The 27,350-nt window shown below is 40.0% G+C and overlaps 1 protein-coding gene across 6 annotated transcripts in view; it reads left to right on the forward strand.

The window, feature by feature from the left end:
• CACNA1E (calcium voltage-gated channel subunit alpha1 E) overlaps positions 1-27,350 on the forward strand; it is a 1,228,023-nt gene that overhangs the window by 1,093,582 nt on the left and 107,091 nt on the right. For all 6 annotated transcript variants that reach the window (XM_082266485.1, XM_082266488.1, XM_082266487.1 and 3 more), the window contains 3 exons: positions 9,820-9,887; positions 14,106-14,203; positions 22,912-23,475. In XM_082266485.1, coding sequence (XP_082122611.1) covers positions 9,820-9,887; positions 14,106-14,203; positions 22,912-23,475 — 730 coding nt within the window. The remainder of the gene's footprint in view (positions 1-9,819; positions 9,888-14,105; positions 14,204-22,911; positions 23,476-27,350) is intronic.

Consider the following 27,350-nt stretch of genomic DNA (forward strand, 5'->3'; position numbering starts at 1 on the left):
GAGCAATGTGGTTGATTTAAAGTGGTTGTAAAGGCTGAAGGTTTTTTTACTTTTATGCAATCTATGCATAAGGGTAAAAAAACCTTCTGTGTGCTGCTCCCCCCACAGCCCCCCAATACTCGAGGCCCATCTTGATCTAGCAATTTGCACAGGAGCCTCACCCACGTCTGTCTCTCTCTAGATTGGCTGAGACACAGCAGTGGGAGCCATTGGCTTCCACTTCTGCCAATCACAGCCAGTCAGCCAATAAAGAGAAAGCGGGGGGGTGAGGCCGAGCTTTGGCACTGTGTCTTATGGGCGAAAAGAGCGGGGCCCGGAAGCAAGCATGCACCAGTCCCACAGAGCAAGCAGCCATTGGGGTGCCATTGGGGAGCACTGGTCAAGAGGGAGGAGTCAGGAGCACTGGCGGGGGGCCTGTAAAGAAGAGGATCGGGCCTGCTCTGTGCAAAACCATTACACAGAGGAGGTAAGTATAACATGTTTGTTATTTTTCTTTTTAAACTGTGCCTTTAATATCACTTTAACAAATTAGTAGAGAAGGTTCACTGTGCAAAGGGCAAAGCTCCACTTAGCTTAGTAAATAATGTGAAGCCAATTAAATTTAATTGTATTTAAAAGAAAAAAAAAAGATTCATGCACATTACTGGATGCTTACCCTAATCACTTAACGGAGTGCACATTTTATAGTAAATAAACTCCACAGCTTGCATATGGGGTATTAAATATTTGTGGGCTGGATTCCAATTCTGGGAAAAGAAGAGCAGAATACGTTTGAATATTACACTACCGCATCAACAGGGTAAAGTAAGGACAGAGATTAATTTACTAGAGTAAACAGGACACATATAAAAAAAAAAAATACAAAACACAAAAATCAATAAAGCAATGTGCATACAGTAAATTCAGCTGATCTGTGATAAAATTTGGAATAAATTACATTTTTAATCATAGAAATTACCATAAAATGCAGAGCAGTGAACATACTGAATATATATATATATATATATATATATACACTATTTTGTCAAAAGTATTGGGACACCTGCCCTTACATGCACATGAACTTTAATGGCATCCCAGTCTTAGTCCATAGTGTTCAATATTGAGTTGGCTTTACCAGCTTCAACTCTGTGGGAAGGCTGTCCACAAGGTTTAGGAGTATGTCTATGGGAATGTTTGACTATTCTTCCAGAAGCGCACTTGTGAGGCCAGGCACTGATGTTGGAGAGAAGGCCTGGCTCCACTCTAGCCAGTCGAGTCTCCACTCGAATTCATCCCAAAGGTGTTCCATCGGGTTTAGGTGAAGGCCAGTCAAGTTCCTCCACCCCAAACTTGTTCATCCATGTCTTTGTAAAGATAAAGTGCGCTAAACTCATATAAAATGTTCCCTGAATTAGGGAAATAAATCACAAACGTGATTAACAAATATAGTGGTATAAAAGATAAAGGTCTACGACCTCTTGGCAGGAAACGCGTCAGAAAGGAGCGCCACAACGTCATCACACATCGCCGCGGACCGCACTGCAGGTGGCCGCGGCTTCGTTCTCTCCATTACCGCATTACTTGCCCCGAATACAAGCCGTTTAAGTGTAAGTGTAACCTTTATTTAATATTAAAACAGTTTGTGAGGTATTACACCATTGTGCGGTTTTGTTATTTCTGGGGCACTGTGAGATAAGTCCGGACCTTGGAGGAGCCATATCCAGACCTAGGGATCATAGAAGGGACACCCACCACCTCTGTGAAGTGTATGTTTATGCCTACACCCAAGAATCATTCTGGTAAGAGGCACATCCTCTCATTTAGCGTGGTCTCAGGGATCCACTGTGGTTTTTCTATACCTGGATTTGTGCTAATTACGCCCTTAGTTATCCATCTTTCCGGTAAGGAGCCAATCCAGAGTTGGTGATGGGAACACCTGCACTTTGATTTGCTGTGGAGTTTTCACCAAGGAGTTTATTTTAATCACTATACCACTTGGACTATTTGGATTGGACTTTATACATTCTTTGCCAACTTTTTCTACAATTTTTTTCTGCACTATTATATCTAAGAGTGGTTTATTCACTTTGATGTTCATTTGATATATTAGAGCACATGTAATAATATTTGTTGGTATAGTACTTACTTTGTATATCTTTTATACCACTATATTTGTTAATCACGTTTGTGATTTATTTCCCTAATTCAGGGAACATTTTATATGAGTTTAGCGCACTTTATCTTTACAAATTTACCACTATTATTATTTAGGTTGCAGCTTCACCATATAGTATCCTGCGCACTTTCCACATACACATCCATGTCTTTATGGACCTTGCTTTGTGCACTGGTCCAAATCATTTGGTGAAGGAGGGATTATGGCGTGAGATTTTTTTTCAGGGGTTGGGCTTGGCCCCTTAGTTCCAGTGAAAGGAACTCTTAAGGCATCAGCATACACAAAGACATTGTGGACAATTTCATGCTTCCACCTTTGTAGGAACAGTTTGGGTATTGCCCCTTCCTGTTCCAACATGACTGCGCACCAGTGCACAAAGCAGGGTCCATAAAGACATGGATGAACAAGTTTGGGGTGGAGGAACTTGACTGGCCTTCACCTCAACCCGATGGAACACCTTTGGGATGAATTTGAGTGGAGACTCAACTGGCTAAAGTGGAGCCAGGCCTTCTCTCCAACATCAGTGCCTGGCCTCACAAGTGACTTGAGTGGCCTGCACAGAGTCCTGACCTCAACCTGATAGAACACCTTTGGGATGAATTAAAGTGGAGATTGCAAGTCAGGCCTTTTTGTCCAACAACATCAAACCTGGAACAAGTAGGTAGCTAGTGAAGTCAAAGAAAAGTCAGTTCTCCCTATTTGCACACTTGTTCCAGGTCATCATGAAAGCCAGGACAGGATAGCATGTTCAAAGGGAGAGCTCAGTAATGGCAGCCTTCATATTTCTCCTGGTAAAGGCTTCACTTAATACTGAATCCAGATGTCACAGAATCTATATAAGTGCAGCTAGTGGATGTGCTTGTAGAAGATCATGATAACACCCTGAATGTTCTGACTGCCTCAGCCTGACAATAGGGAATATAGGTAAGACCTTGTGTATCCCACAAATTCTAAACTTTGAAGATGCAATGAAATGAAAATACCTCAATAATTACATTGCTTTCAGCTTGTAGACAGGTGCCAACTGTATCATTTGTAAAAGATTGCTTTAAAAGGTTGCTGCTCAGCGATGTAAGGGTTAACATGCTGGGATGCGTCTGCTGTTTGGCCTGTTTGGCATTTCACAGGTGAGAGCAGGCTCACCCTGAGCACATGTGACAGACATGAAAGGGTCTTGAGAAGCTGTGGAGAATGTTATACTGCCTGTAACATCGTTAAGTATGACCGGTTTGGTGGTGGGTCAGTGATGATCTGGGTAGGCGTATCCATGAGGGATGCACGATCCACTACAGGCTAGACAATGGCACCCTGACTGCAATTAGGTATTGGTATGAAATCCTTGGACCCATTGTCAGACCCTACACTGGTGCAGTGGGTCCTTGGTTCCTCCTGCACGACAATGCCGGCCTCATGTGAGCAGAGTATGTAGCCAGTTCCTGGAAGATGAAGAAATGTTCCCCACGCTCGCTCAATAGAACACCTCTGGGAGATTATGTTTCGGGCCATCCAATGCCGCCAGGTTGCACCTCAGTCTGTTAAGGAGCTCAGTGATGCCCTGGTCCAGATCTGGGAGGAAAATACCCAGGACACCATCCATTGTCTCATTAGGAGCATGCCCTGACGTCTGGCATACAAGCATACAAGCACTTGGGGGCCATGCAAACCATTTAACCATTAAAGTATCATTTTGAGTTGCTGCAATGAAATTTCAGCAAAATAGACAAGCCTGCTGCAACATTTTTTCACTTTGATTTTTGGGGTGTCTTTGAATTCAGCCATCTCTAGGCTGATAATTCTCATTTCCATCAAATGATATGGCATTCTTTCATTCCTAACACATTACCCAGTCCATATCAGTATAGATATCCAGCATGACATTTTTCCCCATTGAGTTCTGATGTGTTTTCAAAGTGTTTCTTTAATTTTTTTGAGCAGTGTGTGTGTGTTTATATATATATATATATATATATATATATATTTATTTATATATTTATTTATATATATATATAAATAATAAATAGTGTAGCGCAGTCTATTCAAAATTATTGGATATCAATCTTTGGGTAAAAAACACTTTAAACCAACAATGATACATATATGAAAATAAATCTTAAAAGCCGATGCACAGATAGAAGAAACAGTTCATATATGAGGTGATAACAGGTTTGACAGATGGGAAAAAATTATAGTCCACTTGTGATCTGGTGAAATGACAACAGGTGATAACAGGTTTGACAGACGGGAAAAAATTATAGTCCACTTGTGATCTGGTGAAATGACAACAGGTGTGACTTCGGTGCTCATAAATTCCCACCACCAAGCAATATCTGCCTCTCACCTCCAGAACTTGACCCTGCAGGGTCTAAAAGCATAAACGATCTCCACGGTACACAGCATATGTTTTTCCGATATATACCAGGACCAAGCCTCCAGCACTTGTCAGCACAGATATAAGTATAACTGCAATGGGTACAGCTCACACTCGATTCCAATTCATCCCAAGACATATAAATGAAAAAAGGGGGAAATCTAGTGCTCTCTGTTGCAATAGTAGGACTTTATTCACTCCAAAAATGTTGCACTTACATTGTATCCGACAATATCGAGCATTGCAATTGCAGAGCGTGCAGCGTGCTGGATGGTGCCTGGTTCCTTCCTGATTGACAGTCTCATCACATGTTTATTTATTCAGCGCTGAATCTTTTACACACATAATATATATATATATATATATATATATATATATATATATATATATATACAGTCTCACAAAAGTGAGTACACCTCTCACATTTTTGTAAATATTTTATTATATCTTTTAATGTGAAACACTGAACAAATGACGCTTTGCTACAATGTAAAGTAGTGAGTGTACAGCTTGTATAACAGTGTAAATTTGCTGTTCCCTCAAAATAACTTAACACACAGCCATTCATTTCTAAACCGCTGGCAACAAAAGTGAGTACATCCTTAAGTGAAAATGTCCAAATTGGGCCCAATTCGCCATTTTCCTTCCTCCGTTGTCATGTGACACATTAGTGTTACAAGGTCTCAGGTGTGAATGGGGAGCAGGTATGTTAAATATGGTGTTATCGCTCTTACCGGTCACTAGATATTCAACGTGGCACCTCATGGCAAATAACTCTATGAAGATCTGAAAAAAAGGATTGTTGCTCTACATAAAGATAGCCTAGGCTATAAGAAGATTGTCAGAACCCTGAAACTGAGCTGAAGCACGGTGGCCAACACCATACAGCGGTTTAACAGGACAGGTTCAACTCAGATCAGGCCTCGCCATGGCCAACCAAAGAAGTTGAGTGCACGTGCTCAGTGTCATATCCAGAGGTTTTCTTTGGGAAATAGACCTATGAGTGCTGCCAGCATTACTGCAGAGGTTAAAGGGGTGGGGGGGTCAGCCTGTCAGTGCTCAGACCATACGCCGCACACTGCATCAAATTGTTCTTCATGGCTGTAGTTCCAGAAATAAGCCTCTTCTAAAGATATGATGCACAAGAAAGCCTACAAACAGTTTGCTGAAGACAAGCAGACTAAGGACATGGATTAATGGAACCATGTCCTGTGGTCTGATGAGACCAAGATAAACTTATTTAGTTCAGATGGTGTCAAACGTGTCTGGCAGCAACCAGGTGAGGAGTACAAAGACAAGTGTGTCTTACTTACAGACAAGCATGGTGGTGGGAGTGTCATGGTCTGGGGCTGCATGAGTGCTGTCGACACTGGGGATCTACAGTTCATTGAGGGAACCATGAATGCCAACATGTACTGTGATATACTGAAGCAGAGCATGATCCCCTCCCTTCGGAGACTGGGTCCCAGGGCAGTATTCCAACATAACGACCCCAAACACACCTCCAAGATGACCACTGCCTTGCTAAAGAAGCTGAGGGTAAAAGTGATGGACTGGCCAAGCATGTCTCCAGACCTAAACCCTATTGAGCATCTGTGGGGCATCCTCAAATGGAAGGTGGAGTAGCGCAATGTCTCTAACATCTACCAGCTCTGTGATGTCATCATGGAGGAGTGAAAGAGGACTCCAGTGGCAACCTGTGAAGCTCTGGTAAACTCCATGCCCATGAGGGTTAAGGCAGTGCTGGAAAATAATGGTGGCCACACAAAATATTGACTCTTTTGGCCCTATTTGGACATTTACACTTAGGGGTGTACTCACTTTTGTTACCAGCAGTTGAGACAATAATGGCGGTCTGTTGAGTTATTTTGAGGGGACAGCAAATGTGCAATGTTATACAAGCTGTACTCTCACTACTTTACATTGTAGCAAAGGGTAATTTCTTCAGTGTTGTCACATGAAAAGATATAATAAAATATTTACAAAAATCTCAGGGGTGTACTCACTTTTGTGAGTTACTGTGTATGTATGTATATATATATATATATATATATATATATATATATATATATATATATATATATATATATATATATGTATATATGTATATATAAATATATATATATATATATATATATATATATATATATATATATATAGCACTGCCCCCTAGAGCAGTGGTCCTCAACTCCGGTCCTCAGGGCTCACTAACAGGCCAGATTTTAAGTATTACCTTGAGGAGATGCAGACTAGAGTACTGCAATCACTGAGCAGCAAATGATATCACCTGGGATGTATTTCAGTTATCTTGCAAATCTGGCCTGTTAGTGGGCCCTGTAGGCCAGGGTTGGGGACCACTGCCCTAGAGGACTGCTGAAGAATTACACTTTTGGATTCCCCTGGGTTATCTGTAGCAACTGTTTGCAGAAATCTCAATACTTTAAGTCGGCTCAGTCAAATCAGTCTAGAGATCGTTGTTTTTGTTGTTTTATTTATATTGGGATGGGAGAAGGGATGAGTGGGATACTTCAACTGTTAACTATTCACATTTCAGAGGACTTCTAACTTGAGAATTCGGCAAGGCCGCTACTTCATCCTGCCACTTGAATGAAGATGAGGTAAGTGTTCCTATTTGTGTTTTTCTTCAGGGCACTCCCCCAGTACCCCCCTCCTCTGTGCTAGCTGACACCCGTCCACTGACTCTACACTCCAGAATGGTCCCCTTCCAGGGCAGACTCCTGGGCAAGATCCTCTGTACTCATAGTACTGTTTTTCCAGAGTCTCGCTTTGCCCCAACTCCTCCAGTCAGCTCTCTTGGACTTCAGCCTGGGTTCAGCCTCATAGCAATGGCTCACCAGGCCGACTGTCTGTGACCATCACCAACTTCAGCAGAAGAGGAGGCAGCCGCCACCCTCCTTCTGGGACTTTGCTTCCCACCAAAAGACCTACCTCATGTGCCCATGGCTTTTTATACCCTGCCCTATAATGCACCGAGACCAACTGTCTGTGCCAATCCCTGGGGCAGTACCAAAAGCCTGTGTGTCGTTGGTTAAGTTTCCTCCAGCATCCTATGTGCCTCCCCATTGGATCAGCTGGGGACACTCCCTAAGACCAGATGAATCACTCACTGGGCACACTAAACAGACCTGACTCACAGATCCTGCTCTTTCTTAAGCAGAGAACAATATAGATTTTGCCTGCTGCTCCTCTGATAGGCAGCCAGAGCCAAAAATATACTATATATATATATATATATATATATATATATATATATATATATATATATATATATATACTATATTTTCAAAGAGTTCAATTTTGGTTTCATCTGGCCAGTCTATATTCTACCAGTATTTCACAGGCTTGTTTAAAAGTTGTGCAGCAATCTTTACACAAGCTTCTACATGCTTTTTCTTCAGCAATAAAGTTTTGCATGGTGAGCGTGAATACAGGCCATGGCGGTTGAGTGCATTACTTATTGTTTTCTTTGGAACAATTGTACCTGCTAATTCCAGGTCTTTCGGAAGCTCTCCACAAGTGGCCCTTGGCTCTTAGACAATTCTTCTAGTGTGAGTATAAGAAGAAAGAGAAGAAGAAAAAGTGGAAGATGTAGGTGCACCTGAGATCTTATACCTTGCTCCTCTTGGATGAACTCCTGGCACTAAAAGAGCTGAGGTTATTTGTCTCTTAAGAAGACACACGGCCTGGTAATCTGCTGAAAAGGTAAACTCAGATCAGAAGTTCCGTCTCCTACAGAATTGCTCTTCTTTGTTATTTACCATAGCCATCAATTCCTCCATAATGTGCAGTTTATGAATTTTGGAGAACCACAAACTGATTGGAGAAGTTGCGTTTGCTTTCAATGGACTCATATGCATGACTCTTTGATACCAATGATGGGACTTATTTTATTCTCATAGACACCAATGCTGAGACTTAAAAGTAGGGACTGGTCAGAAAGGGATTACTTTGATGCAGTTGGCCAGCTTAAACATGTATTGCAATGTATGTGAACCAAAAAGCCCTATTTATGTACAAAGTTTGCCAGAAATGTGTAAGGGTGTATTTCAGTTTCCAGAGGGCTGATTCAGATTTTTCCCAACACGCGCATTACAACGCAAAGCCACTTGTTGTGGTGCAGTGCACATTCTGATATATAGAGAAGTATGGGGGCTGTGTGTTAAAAGTAATCCATCCCAGGTGTCAGCAACGTTAGGCAGTGCCGAGACAAGGTCATCCAGTGCTCAGGGCAAAGATGTCAAACTGTGCCCCCTCCCTTTCCCTTAGGGTTAGGGTCAGGGCGCCCCAACCCTGCAATAAACCATTGCACGCAGGGCAGCAGCCCCTCTTGCCCACTCTCTGTCCTGGCCCTGACGATGGGCACACTACTGCTGCATATATTTCCTACTACTAGACCTGAACAAGCACTAATACAACAAGCATATTATGTTACATGGGGCAGCTTCCTCACCTCATTTGTTCATATGTAGTGTTTTTCTACCAATTCTATACTGTGCAGAATGATTGTTTATGTAAAGTTTATATGGAGAGAAAGGGTCTGTGGGTAAACTGGCACTGTCCCCTATAATAAATTGTGAAATATGTAGAGCCAAGTTGGTAGATGACTGATAAGGATAGGGAAGGGGGGAGGGAGGGAAAGAGACAAGAACGGAGAAAAATTCTACCAAACACTGGAAATTGGGATTTTATTGTGCCTTAATATCAATCAATACCAGAAATAAAAGAAATATATTGTCTGTTTATTGAAGATTACATATATATATATATATATATATACAATTCATACAATCATGGGAATATAGCTTTTAGGATCAAATGCATCACATAATCCGCTTGTGGACCGACGCGTTTCGCTATAACAGCTTCCTCAGGATCCAGATATAATGTAAAAGTCAATATATATATAAATATATATATATATAAATATATATATATATATATATAAAGTCATACATATTCTCACACTCATGATTTCTAAAACATTCTAAAACAGACAACAATATAATTCAATATATAACATATACAAACATGTCAAATAGACAATGATATTATATCATTGTCTATTTGACATGTTTGTATATGTTGTATATTGAATTATATTGCTTATATGCAAGAACCATTCCAGTCTAGCCCCAGGAGGATGAGTTTAGAAATGAAGGTGACTCCAGTTTTTATATTCTGTGGTAAGATCGAAATGTATAAATTCACCAAAAATCATTGCTTTATTATTTTTATGTTTATTTAAAATATTTCTTAACCTTAATTCGGATAGACACCCTCCTAAATGTATTTCTTGCCATTGCTGTGGACAATCTGGCCAATGCACAGGAGCTAACTAAGGTAAGAAAGCAGTAAACTCCTTCAGCTACAAATTTAAAGGAATATGACAGTTCAATATGTAGGGAAAATGAACAATTGCAATTTGATATATTTATTAGGACTGCTAACTTGGTTGTATTAAATATAATTATTCATCTCCTTTTGTAATGTCTACCTGTCTTGTAACCATTGCAGTAACAAATACTGCACATATAAACTACTGTGCAAAAGTTTTAGGCAGGTATGAAAAATGTTGTAAATTAAGAATGCTTAGAGAAATAGAAGTGTTAATAACAAATGAACAAAAGATAAATCCAAATCAAATCAATATTTAGTGTGACCACTCTTTGCCTTCAAAACAGAGTCAATTCTTCTAGGTACACTTGCACACAGTTTTTGAAGGAACTCGACAGGTAGGTTGTTCCAAACATCTTGGAGAACTAGTAGCCACAAATTTTCTGTGGATTGAGGCTGCCTCAAATCCTTCTGTCTTTATGTAATCCCAGACAGACTCTTTAGGTGCCAAACCATCACTTCCAGGACCTCTTGTTCTACTTTACACTGATGATAGTTCCTAATGACTTTGGCTGTATGTTTGGGGTCATTGTCCTGGCTGCAGAATACATTTGGGGCCAATCAAACACCTCCCACATGTTATGTCATGATGGATATGTACAGTAAATGTCTGTATTTCTAGGCATTGAGGACACCATTGATCCTGAACAAATCTCCGACTCTATTTGCAGAAATGCAGCCCAAAACCTGCAAGGAACCCCCACCATGCTTTACTGTTGCCTGCAGACACTCATTATTGTACTGCTCTCCAGCCCTTTGCAAACAAACTGCCTTTTGCTACAACCAAACATTCACATTTTTGACTCATCAGTCCAGAGCACCTGAGTACCTGCTGCCATTTTTCTGCACCCCAGTTCCTATGTTTTCATGCATAGCCAAGTCACTTAGCCTTAGCTTTTTGGACACAATTCTTCCATGAAGACCATTTCTGCCCAGGCTTCTCCAGACAGTAGATGGGTGTACCTGGATCCCATTGGTTTACACCAGTTTTGTGCTGATGGCACTGCTGGATATCTTCCAATGTTGAAGGGAAGTAATCGTGATGTGTTTTTCATCTGCTGCATTAAGTTTCATTGGCTGACCACTTTGTCTACGGTCCTCAACGCTACCCGTTTCTTTGTGCTTCGACAAAAGAACTTAAACAGCACATCTTGAAACCCCAATCTGCTTTGAAATCTTTGCTTGGGAGTGACCTTGCTGATGCAGTATACCTACCATGTGTCTTGTTGCTGTGCTCAGTTTTTGCCATAGTGCATGACCTGTGACATGAAACTGTCTTCCACAACCTCACCTTAATAGCATAGTTCTGCTGTACTTCACCCAGATTTAAGCCTCCTACACAGCTGTTTCTGTTTCAGTTAACCCGGAAGATTTGGCTGCTCAAAGACCAGGGCCTATTTTGCGATTCGGCACTGCATGACTTTAACAGAAAATTGTGCGGTCGTGCGACGCTGTACCCAAACAAAATTGATGTCCTTTTTTCCCCACAAACAGAGCTTTCTTTTGGTGGTATTTGATCACCTGTGCAATTTTTTTTTTTTTGCGCTATAAACAAAAAAAGAGCGACAATTTTGAAAAAGTAACAATATTTTTCAAATTTTTTTATATGAAATTGTCAAAAAAAATGTAAAAATTTGAATTTTTTAACATTTTAGGCCAATTTGTTTTCTGCTGCATATGTTTGGCAAAAAAAATTGCAATAAGCGTATTTTGATTGGTTAGCGCAAAAGTTATTGCGTTTACTAACTGTAATTATGTCATTTGTATTGTTTTTTTATTTTACTAGTAATGGCGGCGATCTGCGATTTTTTTTTTTTTCAGGACTGCGACATTGCGGCGGACAGATCAAACCCCTGACTGACATTTTTGACACTTTTGGGAGTACCAATGACATTACTACAGTAATCAGTGCTATAAATATGCACTGTTACTGTAAAAATTACACTGGCAGGGAAGGGATTAACTTTATTGGTGAACAAGGGGTTAAGTGTGTCCCTAGGGGCGCGATTCTAACTATGGGGGGGCGTGGCTTGTGATGTAACCACAGAGACATACGATCCTACATAGCAGGATTGTATAGTCTCTGCACTTACATCAGGGAGAATGACAGACGGCTGTGTTTACATCAGCCGTCTGCCTTTCTCCCTCTCCTCTGGAAGATCGCGAGTAGCAGGCGGACATCGGAGTCGCCAGTCACTCGCGCAGGGATGCCTGTGAACGAGCGAGAGCGCGCCTCTGGCGGCTCGCGCTCGCCCCCTACAGGCGGCTGAGCGAGTGATGTAATCCTATGTCACTTTGCCCAGCAGTGGCTGCCTGCCGCAGTATATCTGCGGTGGGCGGTCGTTATGTGGTTAATGACTGTATTTCAACCTACATATAAAGTTGATGATTATTAGCACCTGCTTGGTATAATTTGTTAATCATATCCCTGACTCTAATCCTACAAAATCTCTTACTTTGTGCAAGTATAAGTATTGATGTTGGTTTGAAGCCAAAGGGTAGTTGCACCAAATATTTATTTGATTTAGATTTTTCTTCTGTTGGCTCACTTTGTATTTATTTAAATTGTTAAAAAAAATAAAAATAAAATCTATATTTTTTGAAAGCATTCTTACTTTACAGAATTTTTTCAGACCTGCCTAACACATTTGCACAGTACTGTATATCATTATATTTAGTTTGATGATTACTTTATGCCACCTTCTTTTTAAACAGAGATATATGATTTAATCATTAATTCCACATTAGCTGGGTCTAAAGCTGGCCATACGCTAGAAGAATTTAATTTATTTTTATTTTGTTTTAAGAATATTCTTTTTCAACTGCAGTAAGAGAAAAACTCTCTTTTTCTCTAATAAGCACATTTCTAAAAGTGTATGTGGTTATTTATTCAGTAAAGTCCATTCTTTCTAAAATGAAATATTAACAACAAATTTTAAAGTACATTCGAACAACAATGGTCAAATCAGCAAATATAATAGAGAAGTTTTGTACAAATTTTCGTATGAATGTTGATACAAGCATCGATTTGAAAATATTCTAGTGTATGGCTAGCTTAAGTCTTCTCTATACACCAGCCTTGGAATCATACTGGGGTTGGTTTGCTAATAGGCTACACACTTTGCAAGGGAATTTTAATTTTGCAAAGAAAGTGTCCCTTGGCTTAGTGAATGTAGTGAATCTCTGCTGACTTCCATTATCCAATCATGTACAAGAAAAAATACTGTTTTTTGAAATAGTATTTTCCTTGCTGTGAATGGTATGCATTGCATAAAGTAAGCTAAGGTAAAATTCCCATGAAAAGTGTATAGTCTATTTTAGCCTTTTTGTCTTTAGCAAAATCAACCCCATTGAGTCTATATCTATGTGAAATTACCAGTAAGTACATTATATAGAGTTTCCTAGCAAGAGCTTTTCTATGAAAACTTTGATTATTAAAAATATTTGATTTGCCAACAGCAACCTACTGAATTCCAAGTCTTATTTTAGTGTTGTATGCTGGAAACAAACTTGGCTTTTGTGTTCAACACAGGCATTTTCAATTGTTTAATTTTTATAGCAAGCCCTACTTTTTACAGCAATGAAAAATCCTTATATTTGTGTATCTGTGAGGCAAACTGTAGATACTTTTTGTGGCTGATAAATACAATTTTTTGCATCACCAGTTCCAGCATGTGGTGTGCCTGGGCAACTATAGAAAGCCTTTTTTATGTTGCTCCTATTGTATTTCATTTTGCAGGCAAGGAGAAAATACAATTTTTAGATCACAAGTTTTTGTAAGATGTATAATCTTTAGAGTAAATCTGTTGTGTGCAGTTGCCAAGTAAATTGACCTTTCCTCCTGAAGACTGCAAGAGTACTATGCAATGGTGACTTTCTGAAAGTCAGTGTTTGCATATCTTTAATCACGCCCTGCATGTGACAGCACTTGGACTTTGTAATAAGTCACAAACTTATTATACATACCCTGCTTGCTTATCCCATACCCAGAAGTATTAATAATTAGTCAGCAATCTCCAGTACTACTAGGCGGCGGTGAAGCTGAAGCTAAAAATACCTTATAAATCCCAAGATACAGAAAGGAAGAGGTCAGTTTACTAAGCAAAAGCAGATGAGAAGTTTGCTTGGAGAGCAGCTGATGTCTTCTGATTTGGTTATCTCTAGGATGAACAGGAAGAAGAGGAAGCATTTAACCAGAAGCATGCCCTTCAAAAAGCCAAGGAGGTCAGCCCTATGTCTGCACCTAATGCATCATCTGTTGAGTGAGTCAGCTATAACCTGCATGTTGTTTTCTATGTTATGTTGTAGTATAAATCGAGATACTGTGCTACATTCTATGTATCTGTAGCAAGCATATGAATTTCTGAAGGCAACACAACTATTATTTCTATCTTTCATATTAAAAAAAAATGTGTACCCGGAGAAATAAGTAGGCCGTCATTGCTGAGCCCCTACAAATGCTTGTTACCAACCCGTCAGGGTGAGGTCACAACTGATCTGTAAGCACTATTGGGATAAATAAGTCATTAAATCTACAGCCAGGCCAAGAGCATTTTTAGATGAAGTGGTCATCTGTGGCAGCTTAGATATTTCTTTTAGTACTGGTTTCTTTTAGCCTATTTATTGCATTATAGTAAAAAGATGTTTTTTACTTTAGATAAGGAACTAAAGGCATATTAGACTATGTCAGCATATCTGGGTTTGGTCATCCACATGTCACATAAAGGGTAACTGACCCTGGATTAAAGTGGTATCGTTAACAGGCTGCAAAACAGAGAATATTCAAGAGTGCACCTCTTTCTTTTTTTCCTTTTTTTTTTTTATTATCAGACAATAAAAGTTACAAATAGTGTCAAGAGCATTCACATAATATACTTTGTTAAATGAATATACAGACAGAAAAGGCCCTAAGAACGATAACATATATACATAAGGTAGTAATCATCATGAATTAATCCCTCACTAATGTACTAGACACCTAATCCCTCAGAGTCTGATATATGGATTTTACCCCCTTTTTTTTACCCCAACCCCAAAGAAAGGCAACATGCCTCAACTTCCAGATGTAGAAAAGAGAACAAAACAACCTTAAGATATATTTAAACCAGGGCAGTTAAACACATTCCTGGTAATGCCATCAAGTGTGTGATACCATTCCCTCAGCCAGAACCAATCAAAAATTACCATAAGGTCTTAACCCCAAGACTGTATTTCAGATATCCACCTCTTCCTCCATCCCTTCCCCTGTGAGCGGAGTCCACCCAATGAAACCAGACCTTTCTAAACTTTTAGGGGGATCCTCGTGCCTCATGTCATTCAATAGAGCTGAATATTCACGTTTACTCATTTTATCCACATCCCCAAAGTTATTTTTTTCAGAATATAGCCACCTCCTTATTCTGAAAATTTCAATACATTTTGTTAAAAAAAAATAAAGAATATAGCCACCTCCTTGCTATGAGTTTGTGGACACAATAAAAGGAGTCTAAGGAACAGTTTCGTAGCCGTATCCATGTCCTCATCTTTAATGTTTCCCAAAGGCCATATCAAGGGGGAACATATATTTGGAAGCCAAAACTTATCAGCTATAAACTCAATCACCATAGGCCTGATCCTGGAACATTTCCACACCACATGAAGAAAAGTTCCCTCAGCCCATATATGACAAGTTGCGGAATCTCTCTTATGCTTATGGAATAGGTGCACAGGCTTATAGTACATCTGATGCAAAAACCGTAACTGATTCATCCTATCTTTAAGGAAATGACAGTGGTGAGGTAAGTATCGCACCTCTTTCTTTAAACGTGTCCTGGGTAACTCAAACTAAATATACCCAGTCGCCAGACCATTCATTTCAACTATCTTTCCATAAGATCATTCTTGTTTATACTTGCCAACAATTCCAAAAAATTTCCAGCGACACCTTTTTTTTTATGCTGTGCATCCATCAGGCTATTGTGATTGGAGAATATACATTAATTAGGGGTGGGACATTCATTTAAAATAGGCATGGTTATACAGGAGGCATTGTGAAAGTTAAGTTTAGTTATTTATTTATTTTTTAGGTGTATTGCAATTCTGCCTATTTAGTAGGGACCAGTTGAATTTCAATCATGTATGGCTATCAATCGACTTCTGTCAAACAAGAACGTTGGAAAACTTTTGTTGATCAGTGGCTACTACCGCTGATCAGTGTAGTTAGTCCCACCTTCAGAATTCAATAGCGCAGTGGGGATGATTCAACTGTCAGGCGGATTTCCTGGCCTACAGGTAAATGTAACTAAAGAAGAAAGAGTGTTATTTAATCTCCTTGGCGGTATTCCCGAGTGTGGCTCAGGGTGGAATTTCAGTGCCATTAGCGGTAACCTCGAGCCACACTCGGGGTACCGCTAGGGAGCATCACTGGATCCTGGAAGAGGTTATTTACCTTGTCCCCGGGATCCCGCGATGTATTCCTGCAGCATACGGCGGCCAGATCTTCCATCTGATGCTGAGTCCCCCGACTTCCGTTCCCTGCGAGCGTCACGTCGCAGGGGGGTGGAACCGGCGGCAAATTTGAAAAGTAAAACACACAAACACACTGATATATTGTAATCCTATTGGATTACATTACAAAATAAAATACATTTACATTAGTCCCCCCCCCCCCCCCCCCAGTGCCCTTGCCTGCAGTTTTACTGTACTTTATATAGATATATATATATACTTTAACTTTTTTATAGTTATTTATTATATTATAATTTAGGATTTTGTGTTTCAGATTTTATCATACCGGAGATGTTATAAAGAAGAACACACAGTAGAAAAAATCATATGTAAATAGTTGGTTTGGGCTGCTCATCCTTAAGAATTACATGCAAAATATTTGTACCGCTTTCAGCACCTAAAATTGGAAACAATCATACCACCAGGAAGGTTAAAAATTTACCATCATGAAGATTCCCCCACAATCATTACCAGGCCCTTCGGGTCTGGTATGAATTTTAAGAGGCACCCAATCGCAAAAACAAATATAGCATGAGATCCCACCAATTTCTATACCATACCCTTAACTGAGCATGCAGCCTGGCAGGCCAGGAAAGGGAAGGGGATGATTGCCAGGGAGAACCTCTCTTACAACGCACCTTGTCTCCATATTGTTTAGATGATGAGAACAAGAACCTCTTTCCCGCAACCCTGGCCTGGTGTTTTTGGGGGTCTGTGGTTAGGGGGCTTATCGGAAACCCCTAATACTGCCCTTCGTACTCCCACTCACTCACAAAACACAGTAGAACAAATGCAGACACAATTTTTGTCCTTTATTGAAAAGGAAAAAAGCTCCACAATGTATATCCATCAATCAAATCCTCCAGCGATGCAGGTTTACATCAATCACAACACCTGCCCACCCCCAAAAGAAAAACCTGACACCAAGGCATGTTAATTTCAAATTTTTCACACTCAAAATTACATCCCTGTGTCCCCACCCTTAAATTAAACAAAGGGGTGGATTTAAGGATATGTTTCGTCAATGGGCAGAGAGATGAGTCACTGCTTTGTAGGCTGCCTGTGGGTTGTTTCTGACAACCAGTATTCCTGAGCAGGAGCTGTCACATTTAGCATCAGTAGTAGCACTGCTGATACATTTTTCACTTCCCGCAGCCCTTCCCTTCCCACTTCCCTTCTTCACTGCAGCTGGAGGTCCAGTTTGCAATGAAATAAGGTGTAAAAAATACATAAAAAATAAATATCGCAAAATAAAAAATAAATTAATTAACGCAAGTTTTTTAGTGAATTGCCTGCTTCTGAGATAAATATTGAATGAGTTATTTAAAAAACAAAACAAAAATGAATCCTGTATTTAGCTGTTAGTGACTTCACCCCATTGTCTCAATAATTACAAAACATATGACAATGAAAAATAGAAATTATTCACATTATTCCGTTTACTCCTTTGTGAAAAACAGAGTATTCCACCGGTTGTCCCCACTAAAGTGAATGTGCTGTGATGAGTGTTTGAAAGTATTTGCTTTGCACAATGAGTCACATAATGACACAGAGCCGTATCAGTAACATTAGTAATTATCACTTTGACAGCAGGCATTACCTAGACATTAAGAAAATAACATAATATATAGTTTCATCAATTGCAACTTACCAAATCACCAGCAATTGAGAGATTGTTCTTGTTATAAAAGTGTATACTCTGAAATACTCTGTTAACAGAACTATCTATATTTACTGTGTATGTTCTTTCTATAAGTATCTAGTACAACAATACATATAAAGGAACCACCCAATCAAGGGTGAAAATAGGAGGTACGTAGGACTTTAAATGTTCTTCCTAGGAGGTTAATAATCTCTAAAAGATACACAATTTATGTAATTAAAAAAAGCTTTTTTTTATCATTGACATGAATGCATTTAAAACATACACTCAGGTCACTAAAATATGTGCTCATTTAGATTTCATATATCACATTAGCCCCAGCTTTAAAACATTGCACAATGCTTTCGACACCTTTAATACCATCAACGCATTTCGTAATAAATCACCTCTTCAGGATGTGTGCTAAAAGATAGGCTTAAACCATCCTATACGTGTTATATTTCACAAAATGTAACAAATACGTTATATATAATCCATGAAATATAAGGAACTGAAAATAACCAATAGTTGCCAGTTCCATACCCACATCCATAGCAATTTGAAGAACAAGAACAAACATAAATCACACTGTATAGGTATATAAGACCATAAGGTTACAGTGGATTATATATAATCCAATAAGTATTACAAAGAATAACACATAAAGGAAGATTAGTAGCTGCCTCTTCCAGAGGTCTGTGGAAGCAATGCGCCAACTGCACAGCCCCTGGATCATTTCCATCTGAAAGCCAAAAAGCTTGTGAAGTTTACACGTAGAGTTTGTAAACCCCCCCACCCCCCGCATTAATCCCCCATGTAAGCCTTAAATCTGTGTCAGTAAAGGGGTTAAATGTATATTTTAAATATAGGCAGTGTAAACACCAGAATCAGACTTGGTATCAGCCTCTTGCAATACCCGTTCAGCAGAGATCAGACTGGGAAAGGGAAATGGACTACAGAAATCCAGTCTGTTTTTTTTACTGATGCTCGTGTGCTAACAAGGAACATCCTGAGAGGAGGAGAGAGCAAAGTGACAGAGAGATGAGATCACCAGTATGCTGCTACTTCTTTTACTGTTTTGTCACAGGTTGCAGGTGAGGAGGTGACCTGCAAGGGTCCTTTCACACGGGCTTTCCGCCTGGTGGACTCCATTTTGCTCAGCGGGGATCGTCCTGCCAATCCCTGTTGAGCAGGCGGTTGACAGGTCCGTCTCCGCTTACTTTGCAGAGACAGACCTGTCAGATTCCTGCTCTCCTCTATGGGAGATCAGATAAAAACGGATCACCTGTCCGTTTTTATCTGATCCTATCCGATCCTCCAGATGGATGGAAAATAGGGTTTCCTTCTGTCTGGATTTCACAGACAGGATCAGATCAAATAGAGGCAGGAGTCAGCGGACATGTAACGCTGACATCCGCCGCTCCATAGGGCTGCATGGAGCATCCAATCAGGTTCGCCTGAAAAACTGGCAGGCGGACCTGATCAGAAAGCCCATGTGAAAGGGCCCTTAAGCTGGGTACACACTATCAGTTTTTTTTTTTTTTTCATTATTCAACCAAGCAGGCTGTACAAAAAAAACTGAGTAACTCAAGAGGAGCTTGCTGTACTAACTATCCAATGTTAGTACAGCAATCTCCCCACTGAGCTATTGTGTTATGAGAAGTGGACTGCTCCCTAACCAGAACACACCAGTCAGCGCTTGCAGCCATTGGCTGAGAACGCTGATCGGATGCAGATCAGCAGATGTTTTTTGGTCATGCCCCTTTGACAGAAGCTGGATTCTGCCGCCTTCTGCGGGACCTACTGCCATACACCCGGGCTGAATGTTGGCCGGTTTCTGTTAAACTGATTCCGGCCGATATTTGGCCCGTGTGTATGGGGCTTCAGTGAAAGCAAAACTGCAGCAGAGAAAGATCAGGTCCCTACCCCTGCCAAGCAGGAATTTGCTGCGTGGTAGAGCTCTGTAAATCCTAAGATTCAATGGACAGAAATACAGTAAATATGCTTTTGGCACGTATAACAGCTCCTTTATATGTATTTGTATTTGTGAAACTGCCCCAGAGTTTAGTTTTATATTATTATGCCAGTCACTGATGTTCTCTGCAAACAGTATTTTTTTTAGTAATCACCATTATGATCCACTGACAGCATGCTAGGGATTATGTTATAACAAAATCACATACCAATTCCCAGAGGGGCAAGGATTTCTAAGAAAATGTTGAGCCTAGCGAGAGAACAATCTCCTGGTTTATAGAAGGGTTTCTTTATTTACTACATGTATTAGCGGAGTGATGCCTGGTTACACAACCTTTGTTGGCCCAGAACATTATCCTCCTGACCATTTTGCTTTACCCTCTGGGCCTCATTATCACTGAGCTGATAGTGTTTTAACTGGAGTTTTTTAACTGGAGTACAAAGAACAGGTAAGGGGATACTTCAGGCATTACTATAGAGTCCCAAACAACACAATCCTTGGCAGAATACCAGTGGTGGCTTAAAGTCTAACTCCAGAAAATCTGAAAATGCTTGTTTAGGTCTGGGTGAGGGTAAAAAAACATTTTATTTACTGGATCCTCTGCTCCCCTGGCAGACGGTGCTCCCCTATGCTTTGGCGGTGGACCGTCTTTCGGCATCATCACGTCCAATGTAGGGCTATAGACTCTGCATTGATCTTGATGACGTCAGAACCAGGCTTAGACCACATAAGAATGACACTGCAGGGACTGGTCTAGCAAGGTAGAGGATCAGGTAAGTAAATCTTCTTTTCTTTTCCATGTCCTGTGATATTCTGGGGTCTCAGATCACCCACCAGCCTAGGCTTTAGGCTGAACTAAAGTCTCCATACTTACTGGTCCTATAGTCCTGCACTGGCATCTTCTTCTGTGTACCGGTCTTCCAGCCTCTTCATTGGCTGGTAGGGCATGACGTCATTCCTGTGCATGCACAGGAGGATGTTATCCGGGCACTTAGAGACCAGCCAGGCACTGTAAGCTGAGCTGCGTGTGCTTACAGTTTACAATGCCAGGGGAGACAACGAGCAGGCAGGTAGGCGCATTTTTTTTTTGAAAAAGTAACAATGCATGTCTCTTCTACAATAAAATAACATCTCTGTCTGCTTTTGGGGGTCTACAGAAAAAGGATACTACAGCAAGCAGTGTCCAAGCAATGAACAGCCTACAGCTGTTCCACACAAGCTGGTCCTTTTACATATCACAGCTCACAGACGCTTGCTAGGCCCTGTCATATAATACCTTATGACTTAATAAGTCATATAATGACTTAACAATCCTGGAGTAAGCTTTCTCCTTTGGCGAAGTACTTAATTCTGCTATTTGTCATCCCCATAAAGAGAACACAACCCAAACAAAGGGGACAAATACCTTCCATCCAAGACCTATCCCTGCCATCCCTAGACCATGGGTGCTCAACCTGTGGCCCTACAGCTGTTGCAGAACTACAAGTCCCATGAGGGACAGTTGACAGTTCCAAGCATGACTCCCAAAGGCAGAGGCATGATGTGAATCGTAGTTCCACAGTAGCTGAAGGGCCGCCCATTGAGTACTCATGCCTTGACCTAAAAGAGCAGTTAACCCCTGCAGTATGGGCCCAGCCCCACTGGGAGGGAAAATGTTCAAGTTTTCCATAGTTGGGCTTTCAGAAAGGCAACACTGAGCTGACGTGCCCAAGAACTAACAAATGCTACATATGCATATTATTGTGGTATTCAATCCAGCAAAAGTGAAATAATAACTTTTGTTACACAACATTTATACGTATGTTATTGAGGAGTTTATTTTAAGCACAATCATCAGTTCACATAATTGAGTGAGTTTATGTGCATATGTTATTTCACATGTGTTTTTTGTGAACATTTTCACATCATGTTCAGTCCATAAGAATATTGCAATGGTGTGAAATTGTCTTTCCTCATTAAGTAAGTGAAGATTCAGTTATTGAAAATCTCTTCCATAAATCCATATATTATCTCATGAGTTGTTGCTTGAGCTCCACCTTGAATGGCTTCAGGTGACCTGGGGCCCTTATTTGTATTAAAAAGGCAGAAGTATTTTAAAGATATACGTGCAATAAAATGTTTATTTTTATTACACTTGGGACACTTAAGTTTATTAAGTTATTCAAGTTAAAGTGTATGTCAAGCCAAAAACCTTTTTTCTAGGTTTGGAGAGAGTGAGGAAGGGTTGGAACTCCTGTTGGGTTTTTACTGCTATTAGTAGAATGATTTACCCTCAAGTACTGTTCAACTTACAATGGTTCCACCAAACAGGATGTGATAGAAAATTCCACGGCAAATACATAGAAGAAAAATCTGACAGGGGTTCTAGCCTTTCCCTACTTTACTACAAAAAAAACATGTTATTTCTGACTGTATTGCTGTTGGAGAGTTCTCACTTTCTGTCTCCTAAAATTTTGTAAGCCGGACAAGAAGTGATCTCTAACTTAACAAAGCCCCAGATAGCAGTAAAAATCCAACAGGAGTTCTAATCCTTCCCCGCGCTATCTAAGCCTAGAAAAAAGCTTTTGGCTAGGCCTGTTGACTGTTTTTTGAAAATGTAAAACCGATGGGTTTAGTTCCGCTTTAATGCTTTGACATTAATTTTCTATGCCAAATGTTGGTTATCTCAATTTACATGCTGTAATAATAAAAATAATACTATATAGGGTGAGACTTGGTAGCTAACATACTGTATACTTAGTTTCATCTTAAAATTCACAGAAGTTATAGTGTGGTTATCATTTATAAATAGTTGATACATGTTGTATGTTATATGTCACTGGAAGTCTACTACAGTGATTTGTTTGCCCTATGGTCTCTTTGTCTAGGAAGGAACGCCGCAAACGACATACCATGTCCATCTGGGAGCAACGCACAAGTCAGCTAAGGAGACATATACAGATGTCTAGTAAGGAAGCTCTACAGAATGAAGAACTAACAGCATTGAATCCTCACTCCAGTATATACCGCAAGACAAAGCTAGCCGAAGAGTCTGCTGAAAAGGTAGAAGGGCAGCAAGAAGAAAAGCCGGGAACAGACGGTCACAAAGATGGAGAAGAAAGCCCAACTCACCAAAATCTCAGGGAACACTGGCGGCAGAAGTCTAGACATGGCAATGCTGAAAATACAGAGCCTAATGGCACAACACCCGAGGAGTCTATACGCAGGAGGCAGAGCCAAAGACGAAGCCGGCACAGAAAAGTAAGGACTGAAGGGAAAGAGATGTCCAGCAATCCAAATAGCACCTCAGCCAGTCAGGAGGGAGGACTTGAGAAAGTGGCCACTGAGGATGATAAAACACCCAAAGAGGAGAAAAGGAATGGTGAAGCCAAGGAAGTGAGGGGAACTGAGGAGGAGCCACGTTCGAGTTGTGTCAAATACTGTGAAGATAGGTACAGAAGACTTGTGTTGCTACATATGTATGTACAGGTCTGCTAATATTTCTACACATAAGCAGATCATAGGTGAAGCTTAAATGTGAAGGTATGGAGTGACTGCATTATTTTAGTTTTTACATATGTAAGCTTTACCTATGATCTGTTAAAATGTGGCAACATTACCTCTCTAACCACTGGGCTTAAAAGTGTTTTGCAAGCGAACACCTACCCTTTTTAAAGTCTAGGTTCACCTTTTACATAAACTGGACCATGTAGACTAGGGGCAACAGTAGTTTAAAACACACTGTGCTATTTATAAAAATTATTGTTTACAGCAAATGTCATACCTGTAGACTTATTCTGTCACTCATGAAGCCTGGCTGGAATACTCCCATGTTTACAATCCTATATCCTAGCTTATTTTCATGGGCTACAATAAAATAGTTGTTGAGTCTATTTCTTTGAGCACAGCTAAAGTGATAATCTTAGTTGTCCTCAAAGAAGGACCCTCTGTGACCAGAAAATAACCTATTACTAATAACTAATAATAGCATGCAATGCCAAGCTGTTGTTTCCAAAGCAAGCAAAGTCCTTTCTTGTATTAACAGAGGCATGGACTCCAGAGAGAGAGATATAATTTTGCCCCTGTACAAATCATCAGTAAGACCTCATCTGGAGTATGCAGTTAAGTTTTGGGCACCAGTTTTTAAAAAGGATATCGGGGAACTGGAGAAAGTGCAGAGAAGGGCAACCAAACTGATAAGAGGCATGGAGGACCTCAGCTATGAGAAAAGATTAGAGGAACTGAATTTATTCTCTCTTGAGAAGAGGAGATTAAGGGGGGGGATATCATCCACATGTATAAATACATAAGGGGTCCATATAGTGAACTTGGGTTTGAGTTGTTCACTTTAAGGTCAACACAGAGGACAAGGGGGCACTCTTTACGTCTAGAGGAAAACAGATTTTGTCTCCAAATACGGAAAGGTTTCTTCACCATAAGAGCTGTGAAAATGTGGAATAGACTCCCTCCAGAGTTGGTTCTGACTAGCTCACTAGATTGCTTTAAAAAAGCCCTGGATTCTTTCCTAGGTGTACATAATATAAATGGGTACTAAATTTTTTTTTAGGTAAAGTTGATCCAGGGAATATCCGATTGCCACTCGGGGGATCAGGAAGGAATTTTTTTCCCCTGCTGTAGCAAATTGGATCATGCTTTGCTGGGGTTTATTTTCTCCTTCCTCTGGATCAACAGCAGGTGTAGGAATGTGTATATGGGATTGTATGGTAGGGTTTTCAATACTGTTTTTTTTTTTTTATGGTTGAACCGGATGGACTTATGTCTTTTTTCAACCTGACTAACTATGTAACTATGTAACTATTACATAGGAATGCGAACTTTGGGAGCATTTCATGCAGGTTTCATCAGTGATTGAAAAGATCTGCAGGTATGGCATTTGCGTTAAACAATATTTTTACAAATTTCACAGTTTATTTTAAAGTGGTTACTGTCAATCACAACCAGTGAGGAGGAAACTGAGGGGAGGAGCCAAGCTGAGCTCTGGGTGTCTTCTGGACACACCGTAGCAGCTCGGGAGCTAGTACGCATGAGTGCCCCCATAGCAAACAGCTTGCTATTGTGTGCACTAGACATGGGGAGGGGCCTGGAGCACCAGCAGGAGACCCGGAAATAGGAGGATTGGACTGCTCTGTGCAAAACCATTGCACAGAGCAGGTAAGTATAACATGTTTATTTTTAAGGAACCTTTAGAATTACTTTAAACTACCAAGGCCCCTTGTTTGCATGGGTCAGTTAATGCAAAAGGGGAATGTGACCTTTAAGTGGATCTGAAAATTCTCAAAAAAACATTTTTTTCTTATTTTATGACTACAGGAGCTCCCCAATTTACTTAGTTCCACCAGTTGTTACATAAGTAGTTTATTTTCACACAATATAAGAATACAAAGAACAGTTGTGCAGATATTTGAAATATCATACATTACAGCCATTAATGTTTAACGCTTAGTGCTAAAATTTTAGTTTGAGTAAGCTCATGTCATGTGAGTCAATTGACTTACCAGCTTCTGATATCTCTGTGGTGAGATTTTACTATAATAGTTTGTTTCCATGCCTAATTTTACAAAGCCTTATAGGAAACCTGTACTGAGACATGTGAGTAGGTTGCCATTTTTGGCCTCTCCTTCTAAAAATGCTAGTTGTCTGTCTTGGGTTTAGTTTTTTCTCTGTCAATGGTCTGGTTAATCAAATGAACATTAGAACTCCTGATCTGTATGACTGATCCAGGTCAGTGACTTTATTGAATCAATCGTATCAACTCTCTTTTCAGAAAGGAAAGACCAGCAGTGGTAACCAAAGTATTTCTCTCAAGATACTTTTCCAATAAAGAAGGTGTCATTCAATCACTGTTAGTCTCCTGCATTTTGGAGAATTAATCAGGATTCAGGAAGTGATTAATTATTAGCTTTGTAAAAACCATGACAGTTGAATGGGACTGGGAGTTCTGATGGAGATATTTTGCTGCTGCCAACAACAAAAGACAACAAAAATTGTAATTAAATCTGGCTGTACGCTATTAGATTTTCAAAAGGAAATTTGTATGAAAATGCTCATTACATTTGACAGCCTGACAAATGTACGAAAGTAGTTCGAAATTTTGTTTGCTTTTAACATTAAATTTTGTAGTGAGTTGACTTTCTCGAAAGAAAATCACATACACTGTTAGAAATGCATTCATTTAAGAAAATCTTTCCATTTTGCTCCTTCAAATTTTCTCTTTACTGTTATTGAAAACAAAAGTAGATTTGACTCCACTAACGATTAGACAATTGAGCAAACATTTTTAAAACAAAAAAATTTAAACAAAATTCCACTAGTGTACACATATCTTAAGGTGAAACAAAGTGAACATTTCTCTTTGTGTAGTACTGTAGAAGACAATACAGGGCTCTGTTGTCCCTCTATGTACATAAAACTTTCTGTTGCTATACTCATGAACTGTACATATATGCATAGCTTACACACATTATGTTATGTGTGTAAGTCAAACTAAAGCCTTCTATAGAGGGTTTGAATCTCAGCTGGTTTAGCAGTAACCCACCGAGACTCTAACCATGTATGGGCAGGCTGAATGTACCCAAGTTGAGTGATCAGTTAACTTGGGTAAACCAGCCTCCCGGATTTTAAATGCGATTATTGCTAGCAGCTGTTATAGCCACTAGCAATAGTCACTGCGTTCACCCGGCGGGGGTGGCTCCCCCCGCCATCCCACCAGAACATAATGGCTCCATGGGAGGGATTCCCCAGTCAACACTGTCAGTGTTGATGGGGGAATCAAGCAGTTTTCTCTCCTGCAACCAGACTCTCTGTCTATAGCCAGCCTAAAGCAGACCATAGATTGATAATTTGTTTTCTTTCAAACAGCGGGTTGAAAAAAAAAAATCCGATTCCCCCATCCACAGATTTGATGTGGATGGAGGAATCCTTCCTGCTGTGATATTGTATTTTGACAGTGGGTAGACCTCCCCTCAGAGTACAATGATCAGTGTTGCCAGCTATAGCTAGCAACACGGATCGTTCAGGAAAAAGCCAACAGTCTGTTTGTACACTAGTTGATCGATAGACCATCTTGCCCATACATGGTTTAAATTTCAGCCGGTCCCTGCAAAGCGGCTGAATTTTGATCTATGCATGTCCTCCACCCCTTCCCCCCCACAAGAATTACATATTTCAGGTCTTGTGTAACCTGGGAAACCTTTTCAATATACAATGAAAGTTGTAAAAATAAATGTTTTCAGTTACTAATATTAATACAAACTTTTTTTTTTTTGGTTGTAGAGAGAGAACTTTATTATTAAGTATATTTTTTTAT

This window comes from Pelophylax lessonae (assembly GCF_965119305.1).
Source record: "Pelophylax lessonae genome assembly, chromosome: 8".
Lineage (NCBI taxonomy): Eukaryota > Metazoa > Chordata > Amphibia > Anura > Ranidae > Pelophylax > Pelophylax lessonae.